The sequence below is a fragment of the Paramisgurnus dabryanus genome, chromosome 10 (genome assembly GCF_030506205.2).
Source record: "Paramisgurnus dabryanus chromosome 10, PD_genome_1.1, whole genome shotgun sequence".
Lineage (NCBI taxonomy): Eukaryota > Metazoa > Chordata > Actinopteri > Cypriniformes > Cobitidae > Paramisgurnus > Paramisgurnus dabryanus.
In genome coordinates, this window is record NC_133346.1 from 14,476,771 (window position 1) to 14,499,915 (window position 23,145).

Sequence of the window (23,145 nt, forward strand, 5' to 3'; positions counted from 1 at the left end):
GATGTTGAATGGTTCTGTAACCATGTTGCACCATTGACTTGAGGTACCAAACAGACAACTTTTACATAAAAAAAATCTGAGTTCATTGTAGTTCTAACCTCTTCATATAGGAAGCTTACACCAGAGATGGAAAATTGTCCAAAGTGTTCATCAGGAATTCTTCAGTTTTCATGTCATGGTGGCAGCTCAAAGATTTCTGTGTTATTATCTTCTATAAGTATGCTGGATTCCTCATATTCATCCAGACGCATACACAGAACAACACTGCGGGAAATGTTTACAGTATGTTACATTAAACTAGATGAAGAAAATGTGAGTTGTGCTCACAATGTCAAAACCCAGTCCACCATATTGAGAGAGAGGGATGAGGGGTGTGAGAGGGTCTTAAAGGACAACACCACCGTTTTGCAATATTTTACTATGTTCTGACCTCAACTTAGATGAATTAATACATCCCTATCTTTTTTAATGCGTGCACTTAATCTTTGGACAGTGTGTCGTGAATGTGTTAGCATTTAGCCTAGCCCCATTCATTCCTTAGGATCCAAAGAGGGATGAATTTAGAAGCCACCAAACACTTCCATGTTTTCTCTATTTAAAGACTGTTACATGAGTAGTTACACAAGTAAGTATGGTGGCACAAAGACAAAACGTTTTAAGCAGATAAAAAATGAGAACTATATTGTATGGCGGAAGAGCACTTAGTTTGCAGCACTTCGCCTTGGTGGCTTCTAATTTCATCCTTGTTTGGATCCTAAGGAATGAATGGGGCTAGGCTAAATGCTAACACATTCACAACGTGCTGCACAAAGATTAAGTGCACACATTGAAAAATGATAGGTATGTATTAATTCATCTAATTTGAGGTAAGAACATACTAAAATATTGAAAAACTATGGTGTTTTACTTCAATAGAATTTAACATGTAGTATTAAATAATTATTTACTAAGATACTTTAAAAAAATAGCATAAAATAAAAATAACATTTTAAATTCAAAATTTTAAGTGTGTTTATTTATTAATATTTTCCCTGGTTTAACAGACAAGGTGTACGGCTAGTCCAATACTAAAACAAATGTTTGAGCTGTCTCAACTGAAAATATCTTGCACAGACAGATAAAGATTAAAATATGCCTGTGCCAATGATTTTTCTCAAGATACACACCACTATATGTCTTTTTCTAAGGCATGTTTATAAAAGTCTTAGTACACGATGTAACTACAGAAGAGTAAAGTTTTAAATAGGAAAAATATTATTATTTTTGAGCGTAATGCTAATGGTCTAATCAGATTCAATGGATTATGCTAAGCTATGCTAAAAGTGGTAGCGCCAGACCCGGAGATCAGCTGAATGGATTTCAAAACGGTAAAAATTTTATGTTTAACTGTAGGGGAGCTGGAAAATGAGAATATTTTCAAAAAAGTGAAATGTCCCTTTAAGTGACAAAAGGAATGAAAAAGACAGTGTTATTTTTCATTTGATTTTATTTCTGTACCTAAATACTACGGTAAGACCTTACTTTATTTGTATATTTGTTCTTTTCTATTTTCATATGCTTAAACAAATTTCATGATTTGTTCTTAATTTATTTTCCACCACCCCCTTTTTTTTTTGCTGATCCGCAAATTATTCAATCCATGACTTAAAAACCGTAATGGAATCCATTTAACCACTACTATATTGTGAAATGATGTTATTGTAGAGTTGGCTTTGAGGTCCACTCTATTTCCCAGTGACAGCTGGGGTACATATTTTGACAATTTTTTGACAGTGTAGGATGTAAGGGTGGGTTACTTACCATATCAGTGTAGCTGGTATAAGACTGAAGCTTGCAGCCAACAGAAAGGAAAACCCAGAAAACCATGACAGTGTGGCTGCGTAAATGCTGCTGAACATTGCAAATGAAACGCCAGCACTCAGAATCTCCACAAAGGCTATACAGGCAAACATGGCACCTGTACACAAAAATGTGAAGGATTCATCAATTATTCAAAGGTTATATTCAAGTAAATAGGGAATATCAGGGATTATTGAGGAATACTGGAATGCATGTTATTAAAATTATTACAAATAATGAATAATTTCAAATGTAATACATTAAAAAAAATTCCTCTGTTAAAGGGACATTCCACTTGTTTTGGGAAAATATGCTTGTTTTCCAGATACCCAAGAGTTAATTCTTATCGTTTTGATCTCGGGGTCTGGCGCTAGCACTTTTAGCATAGCTTAGCACAATCCATTGAATCTGATTAGACCATTAGCATCGCGCTAAAAATAACCAAAGAGTTTCGATACTTATCCTATTAAAAACTTGACTCTTAGTTACATCGTGTACTAAGACCGACAGAAAATTAAAAGTTGCGATTTTCTAGGCAGATATGGTTAGGAACTATACTCTCATTCTGGCGTAATAATCAAGGACTTTGCTGCTGTAACATGGCGGCAGCAGGTGTAGTGATATTACGCAGCAGCCGAAAATAGTCCCCTGCTATTAAGAGTAACCAATATCGAAACTCTTTATCTAGCGCGATGCTAATGGTCTAATCAGATTCAATGGATTGTGCTAAGCTATGCTAAAAGTGCTAGCGCCAGAGCCGGAGATCAGCTGAATGGATTCCAAAACGATAAGAATCAAATGTTTGGAGCTGGAAAATAAGCATATTTTTTAAAAAAGTGGAATGTCCACTTAAAGCTATTCTGTTCTTACCTTGTTCCGATCCAGCCACTATTTTGGACATCTTGGATCGAAGGACAGGTATCGGCATTACAGACAACAGCAAAGGTAGTCGTACTGCAATAAATAAGACAAAATATTCTATCCATTTGTCCATCCATATCCCTAAAAACTCACTATCTAAACTCATTCTTACCAAGGAACATAAGCAGGGTAGTTTTTGCAAACGCTGTCATGATGAGGCCGGCTGCCACAGACACCAGGCCCAACAGGATGATGTAGCCATCACGCAGACAGCGTGATAGCAGCGCCACACCGGCAAAACTGAAAAGGAAGATTGCGGTGGAGAGAGCCGAGCCGTATCCCACCAGCACCTCGCTCCAACACAGAGGAGTGTTTAATTCATACAAGATAAAGATAGACATGCCACCCTGTATGGAGAACTGCGATAAAACAAAAAAATGGCAGTGTCATCTCAGCGCTTTAAATATAATTAATTTCTCATTTGAGCTTCACTTAAAGGGACAGTAAGTAGGGTTTTAAGTGTTTTATTAATCAAAATCAATGTCTTTATTCATAAATATGTCCTCGTTGGTGTCAAATAACATCTGCCAATGATCTGACTTTTCATTGTAAGCTTAGAATTCCTTCTCTTTACTTACATTGAACGGGTAAGTCCAAGTAGGATTCCATGTCGTTCCGCTATGCTAATAAACTATAATAGCAGTGAGGGACACAAAGCACTAGCCTACCAACCCGTTTCCACAATGCGTTTTCATTCAGAACACGTAAACTAGCTGAAACGGATAAGGAGATCAGTGAGTACATAAAGGCTACCGTGGTCGCAACACGCATTTGGAAAAACCAGGCGCTAGAGAGCACTATTCGTTTGAATGCAAAATACAATTTCACCACTAGATGGGGTTAAATCCTACTTATTGTCCCTTTAAAATGAATTTGTTTGGGGGCTTGATGAGGGCTTTTCATTTATTCATACAAATCTTTTAACTAAAGCCAGACTAAAACTCAATTACCTTATAAAACGCAAAAGCGGTAAGCATGAGCAACAGCGCTACGTTCCTTCTCCGCGTGGAAGCCGCAAACAGTAAGTAAACACCCTGCAAGCGAGCGGTCAAAGCTTGAGACCCATGTACCCGAGGAACATCATTGGTTTGTTTGGATGTAGACAAAACCAGGGACTCTTTCAAAACCCCAAGGACGTAGCAGAGGTTCAGAAGATGCATAAGAAATGCAGTGAGGAAGGGCCAGGTGAAGCCTGCTGCTTTAATGTAGAATCCAGTACAAAGAGAAGCTAAGCCAGACAACACACCGAGAATCATGTCCAGACGAGCCATTCGGACAGTCTTACGTCCCTCTGGATCTTCTCCGCAGAGGTCGGCCACATAGGCGAAACATCCTCCGATCAGAGACGTGGGTCCTCCCATCATGCCGGTTAGGAAGGAGGAAGCTAGCAGGTATTTGAGGTTAAAGGAGTACCTGCTGACTATAACATAGCTCAGGGTGAATAAAGCGTCACCCACGAGGGGGGGAATGATGGCCACTTTACGTCCACAGTAGTCACTGTATGAGACCAGGAGCAAAGCAGATATAAGACTGGGGATGAGGAAGAAAAGTTCACATTGGAGAAGAAAAATAGACGTCTCCTTCTGTACTGCCTGGATGAGGGAAGAGAAAAACAAAATTTGTACGTATCCCAAATAATTTATAGTGTTAACCAGAAATTCAAAAACACGTAGGCCTAGTAGTGCAGTCACAAGACATGACAAGTCTCCAACTGTATGCGATTGCAATTCTTAGCCATGCATATAAGATCTGTGTATTTGTGAGAAATACAATGGTAACTCAAATAACCTGACAAGCATTTTTCCAGTTATAAGCTATAATCATATAACTTAATCTCTTAAATGGTCAACAGACATAACCGGTTCTCCACATCTACTGTAGATGTCATCAATGTAAACTTTAGTGACTAAGCAAACTATATCATAACTTTACATGATCTCCATGGTGCCAAGACTTTAGCCAGTACATGAATACAAAACCAAGGCTCTGAAAACACAGCTAAAATCTTATTTGGTGTACCTTTACAGTTTTTCTTAGTCCCTTTGCTACATTTCTCGAATCAAACTCACATTTTGCAAAACAGTAAGTGAATTTCTCAAAACAATTCGTACAAATAGCAAAAAAAACATGGATAACCTGCAAAAGCCAGTCTCTTACTCAAAATCCTTAGTTCATCTCTCAAAAGTAAATATCTGTGAACATGTCATTTCTATCAGAATGACAAGTCATTGTGTCATTGTGTACGGATTAGACAGTCAAATTGTTTAGTCATGTTGTCAATATAACAGTTTACTTTGGAGGGATGTTCTGATGTAAAGTATGGCTAAAGTTTTGATGACAATTATTGTAAATTGTAGGTTTTACCTTAGCGTATGTGGGAGTTTGGTTGTAAGAGACTGGACAAGTTTCACATTTATGCTTTTACTGTTTGTACTGTAATTTGTTGACAGACCATGTCATTGCCATACAGAAAAGAAAAGACAGCTCTGCATAGCACAAAGCAAAAAGTAGAAATGCGAACACAGTACAATCTCCTTAGAAAAATACCTCAATGGGGTTAAGGAGTGAGAGAAACTATATATAGTATACTTGCCAGTTCATGAGAAATTTGTTAGAGAAAGTCAAGATTTACCTGGGACAGATTTTGAAAAAAGTCTAATGGAAATGTATAGAAATATGCTTGACATAATATGACAACTTGTTCAAACATTTTGCATGTAAAGACTTATACTATGAACTGATGCCTAAATGTTGTGGGGGGTGAGACTATTCAACTGAGACCCATTATAATACATTTTGATCAACATGACATAAGCAACTGATAATGTTGGAAAAAGCTGAGAATTGTACATAATCATTTGCATGGATGTACCAAAGCATTTTCAACTTCTTCAAAGAAATGAGAAACTGCTTTTTGATGTGCACAAGTGACACAATGTTGTGAGAATTGAACACGTAGTTTTGAGAATTTTAATTCTGATCTGAGAAATGTACCAAAGCGACTGAGAAAAACAATGTGGGACTTTTAGCGGCATCTAGTGGTACGACTGAGAGAATTGCAACCAATGGCTCAGTCCACAGCTCACCCAGACTGATTTCATGGAAAGTCGTGTTATAGACATGAAATTTTTTATTAATTTATTCGTGTCCATGGCACAAAATTCTGCTTTTTTCCTGCCTTGAGCACGAATGTCATTTTCGTGTCGCTCGCACAAATTTCTATAAATAGTTTTTCGTGTCCGTGGCACGATTTTCTTTTCGTGTCATTTTATGTATTGGTTTCTCATTGTTTTTTTCCTATTTTCTTACCATTGTTGCTTGGGGTTGGGGTTAGAATCACTTTCTGTTACATTTTTAGACATCCTAACCCAAACCCCAACTCTTACCCCAACTCCAGGCGAGAATAGTTTTAAAAGCGGAAGAAAAACATGTAGAAAACAATACATAAAAGTACATCCTAACCCAAACTCCAAATCTAACCCTAAGCGACAAAGATTAAAAAATCCAAAAAAAAAAAATGAGAAAACAATTCATAAAATGACACAAAAAAGAAATTTGTGCCATGGACACAAAAAACTATTTATAGAAATTCATGCTGAGTGACACGAAAAAGACATTCGTGCTCAAGGCACGAAAAAAGCTGAATTTCATGCCATGGACACGAATAAATTCCTCACATTTTCTTGACTTGCCTTGAAATCATGTTGGCTTACCCCTCCCTTTCAAAATGTATTCATGAATATCATGGCATCACACCCTAACCAAGATATTTTTTTAAGTAGCGTTTCTTTTTATGCCAGTCGAGGTGCGAAATGTTGTCTTTCGTAGCCATTTCCCATATCCGTAAAAATCATAGACAGTAAAAGATAAGAAATCCGTAAATCGTAGCAAGCTAGCCAATGCTTGTCAGTACCCTACTGGTACTTGGCAAGTACTTAAGATGACGGCAGGCAACTGGAATGACGTAAAAGGTCACATGACTGATATTCATGAATAAAGAAGCTATGGTAGCCACCACAGGACAAACACGTCATCGTCTGAGACAACGTAGTGACAAAATGCGCTCTGTACAGCAGTTTGTCCGTTTAGGGCTACTATAGAAACATGGTGGCGCGAAATGGCGACTTCCTTGTAAGGGGACCCACTGTGTATGTAGATAAAAACGCCTCATTCTAAGGTAATAAAACAATATAGTTTATTACGTAAGGTCTTTATACACCACAAATAATATAGTTATGTATATTATAAAGATCCTTCTGAAAGTCCCACATAGCACCTTTAATACAAAGCCATAAATAACAATGCATTGTACTAGTTCAGCTTTAACTATTTTAATCACCAGTACTGTATACAGTAAATGACTAGTATATATGACGGTTGTAATGTCTCACCTCATGTATGGACACATTGGTGTGGTTGTTTAAGCAGTGAGACAGACTTTCGGCCGGGTAGGGCGTGCCGCTCAGCTGAAGCCACAGCCTACGGTACACATACTGCTGGAGCAGTGGGTACGTCATAAACACGGTAAATGCATACAAGCCAATCACTGGCTCTATAAGGTGCACACGACCCATCCCACTTCCTGTTCTGGATCAAGAAAAAGGAACTAGAGGAGGGAAATGTTAAGAGATGTGTTTGACACATAGCAATACAGCATTTAATAATACACTGCAAAAAAATGTTCTGTAATTTTGCAGCTGGTTGCCGGTAACTTACTGTAGAAGATAAAGACTGAAAATGTTTCATGTTCGTTTAACTTTGAACAAACTGTTGCCAGTAAATAACATAAATGTAAAATCTACAGTTACTGCAGCTAGTTGCCAGTAATACCCAGTAATTCTGTAATTTCTTCAGCATTTTTTTACAGTGTAATAGATACACATTTTTGTATACTTTGAACTTCTTTTATAATTGTTTGTCTTATAATACTTTACATGTTTTCAACATTGCACTCTTTAAGTAGTATTTGCCGACTCAAATCTATCAATTTACAATTAGCTTACACCAACTTTAGAGATGCCGTCTGGCTTAAACCAGCTAGAGAGTTACATTTATATTTCTGCATTTGGCAGATGTTACCTATAGGTATATATTTTTTTCCCTTGGGATGGAACCCACAACCTTTTGCGTCGCTTATGCAATACTCTACCAACTAAGCTACAGGAAATGTGTTACTTAATAACAAAGAGTTACTTCCATACATAGCTTATTGTAGATTTTGCCCCTGAGCAAGGGAGTTAACCTATAGGACTGTTTAAAGTTCACAATAACAATGTCACGAGGAAAGTTTTTAGAGTTTGACTTGGTTTGCTGTAGATTTGTGAAAGAATATAAACAAATATAAAGTGAGCTGGACCTATGGACTGATGGCTGTTTACTCTTTAACATCTTAGGGTTGAAGATGACTTTAAGGAAATTATCATTAGTAAAACTAAGATAAAGGACATTTAACTTGCTATCCATCTTACAGTAGGAGGTTTAATGATTCTTACCTGAATGTTATGGTGTAATATATATCTCCATATTAAACAGGTGTATCCTTGCCTCTTAAAATCCACTCACGTCCCAGGACACAGACTGAATCATTGCATTTTTTGTTCTACCACTTGCACCATGATGTAGTTATTCGATCTATAGTTCCTGTAAAATGGCATCTTAAACTTCTTACCTAGTCGCTTACTCTCAGTCTTGACAAACAAAGAGTATAATGTCCCCAAAGGAACACACCCTCAGGTAAAACACACCCTCAGGTGAAACAAACTGCTTATTTGTGGCAATGAAAGAACGTCAGAGAAACCAAAGTAAAAGTGAGAATTTGAATAGGTGTCCCCTTTAACAATTTAAATAAAACATATAGCATTTTTACAAATTACCATATTCCCACCATACAAATTTGTCCCCACTGTAAAAAAAGATTTATTTGATAAACTTAAAAAAAAAGGTTACCTGGTTGCCTTAAAATTTTGAGTTAACTTAGTTAAAAAAAATAAGTTTTACTTTTTTTAGTCCACTAATATTTTTTAATTTAAACCTACTTTTTTCAGTGCATAATTTAGTTAAAAAGGTACACACACAAATTTCAAAACTCTATTTCACAGACTGCAAAATTATGTTAACATGCAGAAACTGAATTAAGTGAATAGAAAAATAATCAAAAATATATTTAGTTTCTTTTTTAAAGATGTTTATTCTTCATCCCCGCTCCTCAAAGTGAATACAAATGTGTTATATATAAATTCTTTCCATTCCTTAGTATTATATTCTCTATGCTACAGTAACAGCATCACAAAACATACACAGCAAGGACATAATGGTCTTTCAAGACAAACATGCATTGATTACTGTGCACTACAACACAATAAATACAAGCTTACGAGCGACTGTAAATTCAGTCAAAAAGACATAATAAAGTCAACCGTTAGTAAATAGATGAACGGATAAATTTCATTCAGTACAACTTCAAGCACCCTAATCAGTTTACATTGACTGTGTCAGTATTCATGGATAGATTAACATTCAGTAGTTTACTGTAGAAGATGTCCACGGGACAAAAAGGTCAGTGCAGTCTCACAACCTGATTCATTAACATTTGTGATCCATCCCATAATAATGGTCAACTAGGACCATAACAAGAGCTCCGAACTAAAAACCAAGGAGCTCTCGGGAGTTTTTACATGCAGGAGATATAAATGGTAACTCTTTACTGTAACTGTAGAATTGTTACAATGCCAGTGTACTTTGTTAAAAACCATAGCAAGTGCAGTATTGAAATATCATCCATAAATTGAGGTTGCTGAGGTCTTGGTTGAGAAATAAACATATAAAGAATGCAAGTATTCGAATGCAGAATCCAGCCTGTACGTACATACACTCTAAAAAGTGAAACGTTTGATCAACTTAAAAATAACTTTAATTGGTAACACCAACGTTTTTAGTTTTTTCAACTTATATGTAATTGAAAAACTACTTTTTGAGGTGTTACCAATTGTAGTATATTTTTTAAGTTGATCCAACTTTTCACTTTTTACAGTGTACTCACTGTACTGTAAGTTGGTTCAACTTAAAAAAGTAAGTTACATGGTTTCCTTAAAGGAAAACACCACCGTTTTTCAATATTTTACTATGTTCTTACCTCAACTTAGACGAATTAATACATCCATATCTTTTTTTAATGCGTTTACTTACTCTTTGTAAAGGGTGTCATGAATGTGTTAGCATTTAGCCTAGCCCCATTCATTCCTTACGATCCAAACAGGGATGAATTTAGAAGCCACCAAACACTTCCATGTTTTCCCTTTTTAAAAACTGTTACATGAGTAGTTACACGAGTAAGTATGGTGGCACAAAATAAAACGTGGCAATTATTTAATCGGATAAAAAAGCCAGAGGTCGAAGTGCTGCAAACTAAGTGCTTTTTTCGCCATACAATATAAATCGAAAAAAATGGGCACCGTATTTAAATAAGGAAAAAATGGAAGTGTTTGGTGTCTTCTAAATTCATCCCTGTTTGGATCCTAAGGAATAAATGGGCTAGGCAAAATGCTAATACATTCATGATGGCTGTACAAAGATTAAGTGCACGCATTGAAAAAAGATATAGATGTATTAATTTGTCTAAGTTGAGGTAAGGACATTATTGAACAAATATTGAAAAACGGTGGTGTTTTCCTTTAAATGTCTGAGTTATTTCAACTTAAAAATATTTATACACATTTTTTTAGTCAAGTAGTATTTTTAAGTTGAATGAACTAGAAAATTTTAAGTTTATACCAGGTAACTTACGTTTTAAGTTGAATCAACAAATCTTTATTTAATGTGAAAATAAATAAAGTGTTTTAATTAAAAAAAATTATTGGGTTTTACTCATTCTGAAAAGCGTTCTTAAGATTTAAGATAATAGTTTTATTCTCCTGTAATATTAGAAGCTTTTTTGTATAAGCGCAGTAATTTGATGTGAACCATTTTTGCTACTTTGCACGGAAAGCAAAGACATTTCCTTAAAACAAACCTATAGTTATGTTTTTTAAACTATAAATTCAAGACTAGCAAAAACATTTTAAAAACACTATTGTATGCGAATGTGTGTTTGTTGTTCATTTGAATAAAAGTGTTTAAAAATATTAAAAAAGTTAAGGTGCTTGATTATTTTTATATAATGTTATTGTGCTTTAAACATCCAGAAAACCCTTGTGTGCCAGAGTAGCAAAAATGGACTGATAACACAGATGAACCATTTATATCACAGTGACAGAGCAAAGTAAATGCAAAATGTATTTCGAAAGTAAAGCTACATTATTTAAATAAAAATTAAATGCTTCAAAAATATAAACTTTAAAGTAAAAATTCACAGTAACAATATTGATGAAAAATGTTTCATTCAACAGTTGTGTAGCAAATAACGTAAACTACTTAACATAAATAATGCGTGGACTGCAAACAGCACTTTTCCGTAAATAGCTGGTCTTACATAGCAGATAGTTGTACGATACCCTGTACAAGCACCAACTGATAATACTATAGAAAAAACATCAGTAAAGAGTTTACAAAATTTAGCTTTTAAGATATCTGTATCAAAAGTTTGAAAGGTTGAGCGTTGAAAGATGTATAATTTGTAAAAACAAACACACAAACCAATTTTCCCCAAAAAATAAAAAAAGATCTCTTTGCTTTGAAATATCAAAACCCACATTGCATTAGGAATGACTTTATGCTACACTGTAAATAATTTTCGTTGTTTTCACAGTTTTTTACTGTTTTTCTCGACAGTTTCTTACTGTATAAGTTGTTTACAGTTTGTTACTATAGATTTGTTGTTTCCACAGTATTTTAATGTATTTTCAACAGTTTTTTACTGCATAAGCTTTGTACAGTAGGCTACTGTAGTTTTCCAATGCATTATGGGAAATATTACTCTGAATACAGTATTACCAACCAACTGCAAAACACAATGACAAACGTCTATTTATATCTTAAATGCTTAAATTTTTTTGTGAGATATTTGGTTTAATGTCTGTTTTCACATCAGATGCTCGGTGTGTTCCTTTAACATAAATCAGGTGCCTTTTCTGAGGCTTTAATGAAATCACCAGCCAATTCAATAGACATACCATCAGTTCTTAATATTGTTGCCTCTGGGTCACAAAATGTATTTTTAAGATTAGTTTAGGCGATAATATATATGTATAATCTTCAAATAACAGTCGATTAGTTAAAAAAGCGCTAATTTTAGAATTTGATTAAACAAATGCGGAGGGTTCAGGCGCGAGTCGGTCACGTGATGTGCTCCTCAGTTCTGTCAGTAGGGGGAGTGGGAGAACGCGTGTGTGTCGTCGTATCTGTTCTGCTCATCTAGCGCGTATTTCTTTATTAATATCTGCTGGGTGAATATTAATACGTATATGCTAACATTAATTTTGTGACCACAAAATGACAGCGAGCTATTATACGAGATATTGTGTCGTCGTGTTTGTCTTCACTCACTTCATCATTATCTGGTAAGTGCTATATGCAATATCTGGTATGAGACTTTATTGGCACTAAAGGGTTCTTTCGGCTAAATTTTACTTAATTTCTGTCATAACAGCAAACAACTTCTGCAATTACACAATGATTGTCTGCCTGTGTGCAAAATAAAGCACGTTCACTGTGTAAAACCCCGCGCAGGACATTTTCAAATTAACGGTCAGGGCGAGTCTGAGCTTATCGTGTTGTGTTGACAGAGACTTTGCTGAGGTAAGTAAGAGAAAGAAATTAATGTGTTAAATAAATAACGTTATAAACTTGAATTATGTTGTGCCAGAATACGTTGTTTAATGAATATCTGTGGAATAGGTTTAAAATAATACATTAATGACTGAACGTGAACTTGACTGAACATTATGGCAGCTAGAAGTATTGAAAAGACGTATAATAGATTTAACAATGTTTTATCTTCTTTATTAGTGTATGTAAATCTGGGCTACAGTCCACGACAAATTTTCTACGGTAGTTTTACGCCTGCATGCTGGTCCTTTCGTCTATCGCGGGGATATCATCACTTCAGCGGACATCGCACTGAAGAGATCCTTCCTGTGCTTGCGTGGCGGTGTGTTTGTGTGCTCACTTGGATTGAGACCAGCAGTGCTTTTTTAAACAGTGGGTGAGTACTAACTTATTATTGTGTAGTTTCATAAAAGCCTTACTCTTTTCAGTCACATAACTTTTGTTCATCTGCTAATAATAGGACTATCCATACACAAAGATGTATTGTGGATTTAATTAATATCTGCGAATATTTATGTGAAAATGTAGCCTATTAGTGTTCTGCTGACATGAGATCTGAAAATGTGTTCTAGGACCTGATATGGATTAATCCAATGATCAACGTTTTCCTTTGTATCCCTGTTTTGTATACGCTGCCATTACATGATGGTCTTATGTCCCGGGTGATCGGGAGAAGTCACGTGGTTCAATTATTATTATTTTTTTACGTGGTTCAATTATCTGTTAATAAAAAATTTTTACCATGCATTTAGCATCAGGCAAAGCCTGCAATCAATCTATTAAGACAGAAACAATATCTTACTTATTATTATGTTGTTATGACAATATCATGTGATCATCTGAGTTAGAACAAAATCTATTCATTTTCAGGTATAACTGTGCAAGTGCCCTGAATCATTCTGTTGAAATGTTATGTGTTTAAGATTCTTTATGACATCAAGATGTGGTTTGGGAAGGACCTTCATCTAAATCTGAAGACAGGACATACTGGCTCAAAAAGGTATAATTTTTTTTATACCCAATTTGAAATGTTGAACAATTACTTTACTTTACTTTACTGTACTGGACTGGTCAAGCGTTTGGTCAGGAATTGCCTATACACTTGAAAAATGCACAGAACTGGAACAGCACATCAGTTGGGAGCACATTAACAAGGATGAAATTTATCCAATAATTATTTTAATATTTATAGGTAAGCAACTACTTGCTGAGTGTATTTAATGAGTGTGTATTAATCTCTTACAGCTCCCATACTTAGTACAGTATATTTTAATCAGTGTGGCAATAACTTGTGTTTTATTTTTATGTTTACACAGGTGTTTCTGATATGGAGAAAAACCCTGCACTGCTCATTTTATTTCTTCATCTTGAGAATACAGCAAGTTTACCTTTTGTCTGGAAAATGTAAGTTTTGAGTTTGGCTAACAATAGAGGTTAGATTTTGATGCAATTTATTACTCATCTCTTTAACTTGTATTTTTAGTTACTCAGTACATGTTATTTTCACAGGATTCAGCAAAGCTAACACCAACAACAATTTTTCATGGCACTTTAAACCACCTTGATGTGAGGAGCCAGCATCAGAATGGATGGTGTCAATATCCTGAAAGTGGAGGTAACAGAGGTACTGTATCTCTTTTTTGTCTCCTTCAGTGTAGCATGTCCAAACCCATCATTGCACACTAAACGTTAAACATTTTTGGTGACTACAAAAGACAGTCTATAACACTTCTAAAATTGTACAAACAACGTATTTCTATAAATTGTTTTGCCATAACAAACCTTACTTAGTGGTAATTGGTTCGTATATAGTTTTGTGTAAATTTGTTCATTTAACGTCTTAAGTTTGGAATGGTCTATACGGAATTAGTTTTGTGTTTATTGATAATAATTATTATAGTTAACACATTTATTTATTTCATACACCAGTTATTATTAATGGGTAGGGGTGTGACGGTCATTATATAACCGTGAGACCGACGGTTATAGTTGAACACCGTCATTAGAACTCTATAACCGGCAAAACCGTGTTATTAAAATATTTTTAAAAACATTTTTTATCAAAGAATTTTAAAATACTAATTAAAAACAATTGTTAACAGTCTGTGTTACACGCCCCCTCATGTTCTCACGCAGTGAAAATACAGAGCGGAGCAACACTGACAACGCGCTGACATACAGGACAAACCAGGTTACTTTTCGGTTACTTTTGAGATTAAACATATTAAACAAAGTCTCACCTTTCAAATCATCTCTTCCGTCAGTACACTCCGCTTTTCAAGTTCAAATCCTCCCATGCTAACCTACTAACTCTCCTGAACGCACATTCACTGCTTGCTGTTAATTTTAAAGAAACGTAGAGCAAGTAGCTAATCAGTGTCTAGTTTATTCAAACGCCGGGTGAGCACTGTGCAGCGCGTCTGTGGAGAGCGTTTGCTGCGCGTGGCCATTGTGCTTTTACACCGGTTGCGTTTGCAGCGCATAGTGTGCAGTTTAATAACAATCTGAAGTTCACATTACTTTCTTTTACCTGCATTTATGAGCAAAACCTCTTCAATACGCTTTAAATCCACATTGTTTTTGTGCTGTTCTGTACTGACAGATATATATAGACACAATTACAGACATAAAAAGCCCATGGCACAAATTTGTTTCTCTAAAGATTATTAAGATAGATGATAGATAGAGGATTAATTTATGCTGGGCAGAGAGTGACAGCGCAGTCTTCTTGCAATAGTGTGTTTTTTAAATATTTCATTGCTTTCTGTTAAATTGTTCAACATTATTACTGTTTGAAACACACTTGGCATAACATTCATGATTTTATGGTAAAATGACACTTTCCCGTCAATCCACGAGCATTTAAACGAGCAAAACACACCCCACCGACAGTTATGTTACGAACCGTCACATTTGACTCATGTCATAACCGACATCACCAATTCTGAAACCGGCACACCCCTATTTATGGGTAATATTTGTGTCATGTTTTAGTCACTGAAATGTGTAAAATCGTGCAAAAATATTTAATAGTCTACCTGTGGTCTATTAAATATTATTTATTCAAAATGTAATTCTACTTCGCAGTGGTGGCTGGTGACTTCTCTCCTAAGTGGTGCAAATTCAAAATATGTGTTCAGAGTGTAATGTGTGTTGCTCATCATGTCAAAGTATGAGTTCGTTGTGTCATGTTAACCATGTGCATCTTGCCTTATGTGAAAATACGTGCCTGCTGTAAAAGCGTCAGAAGGGTTTATGATTTTATGACACTCACTTTCACAAAATACTCGCAAGACACTAACTTAACACTAAACTCTGATTACACATGAGATTTAGCGAGATCGTTTATAATAAACCCCTTTGAAGCATCTGCAGCAGACACGCATTTTGACATGATGCGTGATACACATAAGTTTACATGACGCGCTAAATACATGTTGTGACAAGCTTTGCATCGTGCACCCTTGAAAAAGAAGTCACCAACCAGCACTGCGACTGGGTTATTTAAGCTTTCAGTAATGTTATTGTAACATTCTCCGTAATATTTTCTCTGTTCTCTCAAGGTGGATCTCGAGACTTGGCCATGTTCTAGATTATAACTGGTGAGCTCAAAGTACATTATTGCTAAAAACAAGCATTTTAGATGATTAGTTAATTTTTTGACTTATTATTAATTTGTTTTATCATTTGTTACAGGATTATCACAAGTGCTGTCGCCCCTGCTGTATATGACGCCCCCACCACCTACACCAGGTGTAGGAAATGTCGGTCCTGGAGTGCCGTTGTCCTGCAGAGTTTTGCTCCAGCTCTAAACAAACACACCTGAACAACTAGATCTGAAGAGTCACCAGAAAACTACAGGTAGGCGAGGTTTTATCAGGGTTGGAAATGAAATCTGCAGGATTTCGACACTCCAGGACCGACGTTGCCTACTACTGACCTACACCTTCATCCTGCCACCACCACCCATACTACCTACAAAAAACTGTATTGTAATTATGCTTTTCACTGTATTGTATGATGTGGTTTTCTCATTTAGGGTAACTACACTATGGCAACAATTGGATACATTGATTGCTGACTGATTTTGTTATTTTTTCTTTACTTTTTGTTTAAAATCTAATCATTTTTTTGTTATTTTTGTTAATATTGTTACAAATATACAGTTAAAACTGCACAATAAATTTTCTGCTTTTAAAGATATAGTTGTTGTCTTTATATTTAACATCAACCAATAAAATAACAGTATTTAATTTAATCTAAAAAAATACAGTAGTATATATTTTACACTGTAAAATAAATAACAGTAAAATTGAAAAAATACAGTAGTATATATTTTACACTGTAAAATAAATAACAGTAAAATTGGAAAATACAGTAGTATATATTTTATACTGTAAAATAAATAACAGTAACATTTCCAGTATAACAGTAAAATGCTGTATGTTGGATCTTACAAAAAACAGTATAATACTGTACTTCATTTTGCAGTATCCTTTAAACTACTGTCATTCTTTCTACAGTAATTTTACTGTTGTTTGAAATACAGGAACTACTGGATAATTGTTGCCAGTAAGTTACTGTTAATTTGACAATAAACTTTTTACAGTGTATTTCTGCTTTTTCAAATATTTCAGTATTAAGAAAATGAGAACTGCCTTTGAGACAGCGTAAAACAATTTCCCTGAACTTTATCACACATCATTTAAAGAAACAGTTACATTCCTTTCTAGTTTATCTAAAGAGAGAAAACTTTCTCTAGGTTATGCTACACTCCACAGAGGTAATACAAGGGTTAACCAGCATTACTAGAAAGATAGCTTAAATTACTCCAAACCTACATATGTCTACACTATAAAAAATGCTGGGTTCCAGCTCTGGGTCAAAAGGTTTAATTAAAACAACCCATCATATTGTGTTAAACAACCCAGTATTATTTGAAGTGTACTCTATTTTACCTCTGTAAAACCATTTTTCACCTGTAACGCACACTTAACACACCTGGTAAGATTTCTTACAGGTGTAACGTGAGGTGTAGAGTTATGTTTACAGTTATGGGTTAATTTTTTTCCTCAAACATAGAGGCCATCACTCCAAGTATCAACGCTAACATGACAACTATCCCACATTTCACATTAAGAATGGAAGACTTACATCACATGCACATTAAGTAGCAAAATGTTCATTATGATAAATAACAAATAAAAATTTGACAATAATTTACAACATTTCCTGTAGTCGGTACCTTACCAAGTCCTGGATCTCTCTGTTACGGTAGTCATGCACCATGTGAGAGCACTTGCTTTTGTCTGATAGATAAATATAAGTGGCTTGAGTTACATACAGTAGATAAAACAAACAGACTTGATGCTTGATATTTTCGTCTAGCAAAAACTTACAATTTCATCATCAGGGCTTTATCAAAACCACGTCAGCACTTAAAACAAGCAAGAGAATTGCTTAGCTGGGATATTGTGACGCACAGCTGCCAGCTGTATGGTCCTGTTGTAGTAACTGCAGCATGTTTGGACAATATGAAACATTCTGGACTAAACTACAGGAACATTGGGAGAATTAGAATAGAAAGCTAAACCAAATCCACAAAATGCTGGTGCATTTATCTGTAGGAAGAATATTTAGCAGAAACGTAAAGTGCTTTTGTTGTATTCGAGTATTCGAGTTCTCGTGTACGTGCTATACAGTTATATCTAAAGTACTCTCATTCATTCTGAAGCAATGCTTTGAGTTCATAACGAAATTCAATTTCTAAAGACGAAGAGACATTTTTTTGTGGATTGAAGTCAAAGAGATCAGCAAAGTTGTTTCTTCTTTGTCTGGCAGTTGGTAGTCGACGGGAATCTATATAAATATATATATATATATAAAATACGAACCGTAATCATCTCTTAAACAAAGGAGATCATCAACAGTGCACCAAAACGAATACATTGATGAATCACTTTAGCTTATCTGGGTAAAATATTGGCGTTTGGGGTTCGAGCGGGCGAAGAACGTGCTGCTGGAGAACCTCTGAGAGTGGATGTCCCGGTCCCTGGAGACGTCACCCGATGAGTGGGGGTACAGGGGCCGGGGGAACCGGAGTGTGTGGGGGTACCAGGGCTTGAAGAATAAGGGTAGGGGGGGATGTCAGGACCTGGGAAGAAGGCTCTGTGAATCGGGGAAGATGAGGGCGATAGGTGAGGACTCGTCTGGAGAAGCCAGAGAAGCTCGTCGTTGTTGCGGCTTAGCCGCTTCTTCTCGTTGGTCTCCTTCTCCACGTACCCCTGAAGGTTAGCGTTCTCCTCAGACAGTTGTCTGGAAAGACAAGATGACGGGAAAACACAAGACAAGACACAGATGTTTTTTGAGATGCATCAGGTGACACACTGGAGGGGTCGGAAATATAAGTGGACCAGACTGTATGTTGATGCATGCATCTCACATGATATGTCGGTATTTAACTCTTTCCCCGCCACTGAGAAGTTATCTCGTCAATTAAAGGGAAACTATGGTACGATTTACGATTTCCTTTGATGTGTAAGTGTGTATTAGTACATGTTACGATATGCAAAAGGTAGATATGCGAAGGGTAAACGATAACGCGAGTTATCGTTTCAACGTAAATCTCTTCACAACACACAAACGGATTGTAGGCAACAGTTTACTTCCTGGGATTGGTGATGTTGACAATAACGACATTATCATAATTCTTCTCACTTCGACTCACAGCCTGTAAGTTTACTCCTGTTAGCACTGCATTGTGAGTGAATCTTTCAAACATTGTAAGGAGCGTCACATTTCCGGCTGATGTCAGAGGTATTCAGGCTAGTCACAACGTACAGATTAGCTGGTCAACCAGGGACACAGCGCTTTTCAGATCGGTGAGTTTTGTACAAAATCAAAGGGTTAGAGGAAGGCAGGATATCTGGAGCTACAAACATGTACGGTATGTGGAAAATAATGTGTTTTTTGAACCATAAACCATGTAAAAACATTGTATTATACCAAATACACAATGAAATAGGTGCCCTTTAAGAGTAAACGCTTCCATGCAAATGACAAGATTTTAAGGCAATCCATATTTCCGCTATTATCCACTAGGTGGTGCTCTTACACAACTTATAAAACACTAAAGCATCTACGGATTCAAAAACAGTAAATGCTCTGTGTATGTTTTGATCATCGCTTTGAATCTGATTTCTAACAAAAGTCCATTACAAAAATGCAATTATCTTAGCTTTTTGTTCGAATTTTTATATTTTTAAAAACTACACATTTTTGAGAGGTAATAAAAAGAGAACAAAGATAGATAGAATGAGACAGTTTTTTGTTTAAAAGCAGATGGTCTTTTTTATTATTTGATATATCGTATGTTTATATATTTAAAAATATAATTTTCTGGAAGGCATTAAATGTTTATATGACTGGCAACTGTTTCTTAAAAGCTGGCATGGAAAGAGTTAATATACAAAGACAATACAAATCATATATTGTGTATTTGGTCATGTAATAGGTTGGGTCAGGGTGTTACCTTGACACCGCAAGGTGTCGGTCGATGCGGGCCATCAGGTCTTCATTCTGCTGTTGAAGCACCTGGACCCTCTCCTCCAGGTGCAGGTTCTTTTGGGCCTGCTCGAAGGATCAAGACAGAACTCGACATTAAATTCTTATACAAACCTCCCTGGACAACACTGTACTGAAATGGGTTGCGGACCGAACAATAAGAATTCATAAAAGCTTAAAGAGTTAAAGGGGTTTTAAAATGGACGCTGCTGGTCCTATTTCCAAATCATAAATAATATAACATCAATAGTAGGTGAAAGAAATGGAGTTTTAAAAATAGAAACTGATCAATAATGTAGCGTCCCAATCAAACTGACTGCAACTTCAATATTTATTGAATTAGGAAGTGCTTAATATAATCACAAAACAAATAAATATAGTGGCTCCGTAAAAGTACAGCAAACCTGCACACCTTTTCATTTTGAGCTTACCACTTTCTCCAGCTGGCAGATCTTTTTCTCCTGGTCATGAATTTGCTGGTTCTTCATCTCCAGAACCTCCTTCAAACTCTTCAGGTCTTCTTCAATATGCTGATATGGGGCCAGGGCATCCTGTATATATTTATATGCACTATAGTTTCTGTATGTTTTTGTATTATTTTATATATGCATGCACATGTGTGTGTGTTTTAGAGAGATGTACCACAATCTGCTCATCCGTGCTCTTCCTCAAGGCCTCCTCAAAACGCTTGGCTTTGTCCTTCAGGGTTCGGTTCTGAAATGTCAGCGTGTCCACCTGGTCCTAAGAGAGCCATCAGTGTTAGTAATAAAGCCACATGGATGAGTAACAAAACACCTTTCAACACTTTAAAGGGAACATATCATGAAAATCTGGCTTTTTAAAATGTTTAAGTGCTATAATTGTGTCCCCAGTGCTTCTATCAACATAAAAAATGTGAGAAAGATCAACCCAGTAAATTAGTTTTGGTAAACCATTCTCTGCAAGCATGCGAAAAAATAGGTCATTGAAATTGGGCTCTCCTTGTGATGTCAGAAGGGGATAATATCACCCCTTATCTGCACTATCCAACCACGTCACTGCCATTTAGTGCAGAGATCAGCTCATTTGCATTTTAAAGGACACACCTCACACCTACAAAGTGGCAAATTTAACATTTTATAATAAATTAACTATATGATATTTTGAGCTAGAACTTCACATACATAATCTGGGGACACCAAAGATTTATTTGGCATCTTTTAAAAAAAAGTCTTGTGAATATCCCCTTTAATTGATATGGTAAGTCGACAAAAAAATAATAATTCACAAATCACCTGAAGGGAGAGGCGCAGTTCCTCAAAATCCTCTTCTAAACTAGCTTTTTGCTGCTCGTGGGCTTTTCTTAAATCTAAAAAGAAATTAAATAAATAAAAGGTATGTAATTCAAGTTATAGTCCACATCGCTGGATTAGTAGTGATATAAGAAATTAGACTCTTACCTCTCATTGTCCTGGCATGCTCCTCTTGCAGTGTTGCCATGGTGATGTTATGCATGGTCTTTAGATCCTCCAGGGCAGCTTCATGGTTGGCAGTCAACTCCTCGACCTATACACAAATCAGACAAACAAAAAACAGTCTAGAGTTAAAAAGTTGATAAATTTGCATTTCCCATGAATCTTGACCCAGGAGACCCGACCTGTTCCTGGTGCTGGGTGCGAATCTCCTCCACCTCTGACTGATGTTCGGCCTTGAGGTGATCCCTGTCTGACGCGTGACGCGTTCTTAGGTTCTCCTCTAAGGTGGCAAGTTCAGACTCCTGCTGGACCTGCAACTCTCTGAGCTCCCTCTCGAAACACTCCTCCAGATCTATCTTCTCCTTCTGAAGACGCTCCCAGCGAGCCGCGTTAAAAGCTGGGAAATATGGAAAGAGAGCAGAGTTTCACTAACATGAAACTTATGCGAATGAAGACTGGGCACATACAGTATTGAACTCACACGACTCACCCACTTCCTGCTGAATCCTGCTGAGTTCCCAGGACAACTGTTGTTTCTTCTCCTCAGCATCTTCACTCTGAAATAACAACACATACAAATACATATTACTTATTCTCATCCAAGCACTTCATACAAAATAAAATAAATGTAGAATTGTGAAGTGACCGTTACTGCATGTTTAAACACTATGGTAGAGCATAGCTTTAGCAGCGCAAAGGTTTTGGGTTCAATCCCAAAGAAAACACAATATAGGCCTACCTCTCCACGCATAAAACGCACAGTACCTAATAGATCTAATATTATTTATTGCTTTAATTTTATTTTCTTATGTGTATTTATTTTTATCTTATTTAACTGAATTGCAGTGAAAAACAACATGATGCAACAGTGGCAGATGTTGAATGATACACTAAAACCGGCAATTTTTTATAATGAGCAGCAGAGGGCACTGTCTTCCTAAAAGCTTTTCTCATCTTCTGTGAATCTGTTTGCCAACCAAGGGGTCAGGGTTTGGCTGGGTTAGCATAACAGAGTTAACCCCTGCTGGTAGATGTCGTAACTGCACCATCTGGCCACAAAAAGCATCTTGAATGAATAGTTATCACATGTTTTGACACAATACTTTGTGATTGATTGATTATAACTAAGGCTGTGATTTAATAACATGGATCAGATCACAGGATTGGTCTCAGGTAACTGTGTGTATCAGCTGGAGAGTTTCTAGGAAACCCAACTGTTGTCATGCCCTTGAGGAAAGCACCTGACTACAGTCACTCAAGGGAGATTGTCTCTGCAGTAACCTGTGCATCAGGCTATATAGAAAACATCTGCTAATCGAATAACACAATTTACAAAGAGGCACATTTGGGATGTACGTCAAATAAAAGTAAAAATAGAAATAACTAGCTATGTGGGACTTTTAGAAGGATCTCTTGACAGAAATGCAATATAATATACACAACTTTATTATCAGAGGTATAGATGGTTTTATCGGACCCACGTGCGCTGACGCGATTACGCGTCTGGTCCGAACTTTACTTCCGGTTTCATTTTTTTTCCGTCTGACTAGTTGCTAAACTGAACTCTTTAACAAATACCTCGTTGAAAATAACAAATGTTTTGGTT

The 23,145-nt window shown here is 36.2% G+C and overlaps 2 protein-coding genes and 1 long non-coding RNA gene across 8 annotated transcripts in view; 1 reads left to right on the forward strand and 2 right to left on the reverse strand.

Annotated features, from left to right (window-relative positions):
- Positions 1-127: 127 nt before the first annotated feature.
- slc46a3 (solute carrier family 46 member 3) lies at positions 128-8,431 on the reverse strand. Its single transcript, XM_065290691.2, has 7 exons — positions 8,253-8,431; positions 7,152-7,366; positions 3,711-4,352; positions 2,873-3,119; positions 2,710-2,793; positions 1,801-1,957; positions 128-264 (listed from the first exon to the last, which is right to left on the reverse strand). The coding sequence occupies exons 2-7, from the start codon at positions 7,332-7,334 to the stop codon at positions 174-176; spliced, it is 1,404 nt and encodes a 467-aa protein (XP_065146763.1). The 5' UTR covers positions 7,335-7,366; positions 8,253-8,431; the 3' UTR covers positions 128-173.
- A 1,573-nt stretch (positions 8,432-10,004) lies between these two features.
- Positions 10,005-16,433, forward strand: LOC135779785 (uncharacterized). 5 transcript variants are annotated; one of them, XR_010544859.2, is made up of 7 exons: positions 10,005-12,492; positions 12,703-12,898; positions 13,446-13,522; positions 13,839-13,926; positions 14,032-14,146; positions 16,086-16,124; positions 16,219-16,433. It is a non-coding gene; the product is annotated as an uncharacterized lncRNA (long non-coding RNA). The 5 variants fall into 5 exon arrangements; XR_012337781.1 differs by having other exon boundaries at positions 10,005-12,254; positions 12,344-12,898; XR_010544861.2 differs by having other exon boundaries at positions 10,005-12,254.
- A 401-nt stretch (positions 16,434-16,834) lies between these two features.
- mtus2a (microtubule associated tumor suppressor candidate 2a) overlaps positions 16,835-23,145 on the reverse strand; it is a 93,918-nt gene continuing 87,607 nt past the window's right edge. The window contains exons 8-15 of one of the 2 annotated variants that reach the window (XM_065290686.2): positions 22,030-22,096; positions 21,722-21,936; positions 21,525-21,630; positions 21,360-21,433; positions 20,728-20,826; positions 20,517-20,636; positions 20,054-20,151; positions 16,835-18,837 (exon numbers count right to left, since the gene is read on the reverse strand). In XM_065290686.2, the coding sequence (XP_065146758.1) occupies positions 18,489-18,837; positions 20,054-20,151; positions 20,517-20,636; positions 20,728-20,826; positions 21,360-21,433; positions 21,525-21,630; positions 21,722-21,936; positions 22,030-22,096 (1,128 nt within the window). In that variant the 3' untranslated portion in view covers positions 16,835-18,488. Of the gene's footprint in view, positions 18,838-20,053; positions 20,155-20,516; positions 20,637-20,727; positions 20,827-21,359; positions 21,434-21,524; positions 21,631-21,721; positions 21,937-22,029; positions 22,097-23,145 lie in introns of both variants that reach the window. The other variant, XM_065290685.2, reaches the window with a different exon arrangement.

Bases quoted from the DNA above. Each gene is read 5' to 3' on its own strand.
- slc46a3 (XM_065290691.2), bottom strand. From the start codon at position 7,334: ATGGGTCGTGTGCACCTTATAGAGCCAGTGATTGGCTTGTATGCATTT. The intron at 3,120-3,710 runs GTAATTGAGTTT...GTTTTATCGCAG, and splicing joins CCGCTTTTGCGTTTTATAAG to TTCTCCATACAGGGTGGCAT. The intron at 265-1,800 runs GTAAGTAACCCA...CATTTCCCGCAG, and splicing joins ATACCAGCTACACTGATATG to TGTTGTTCTGTGTATGCGTC.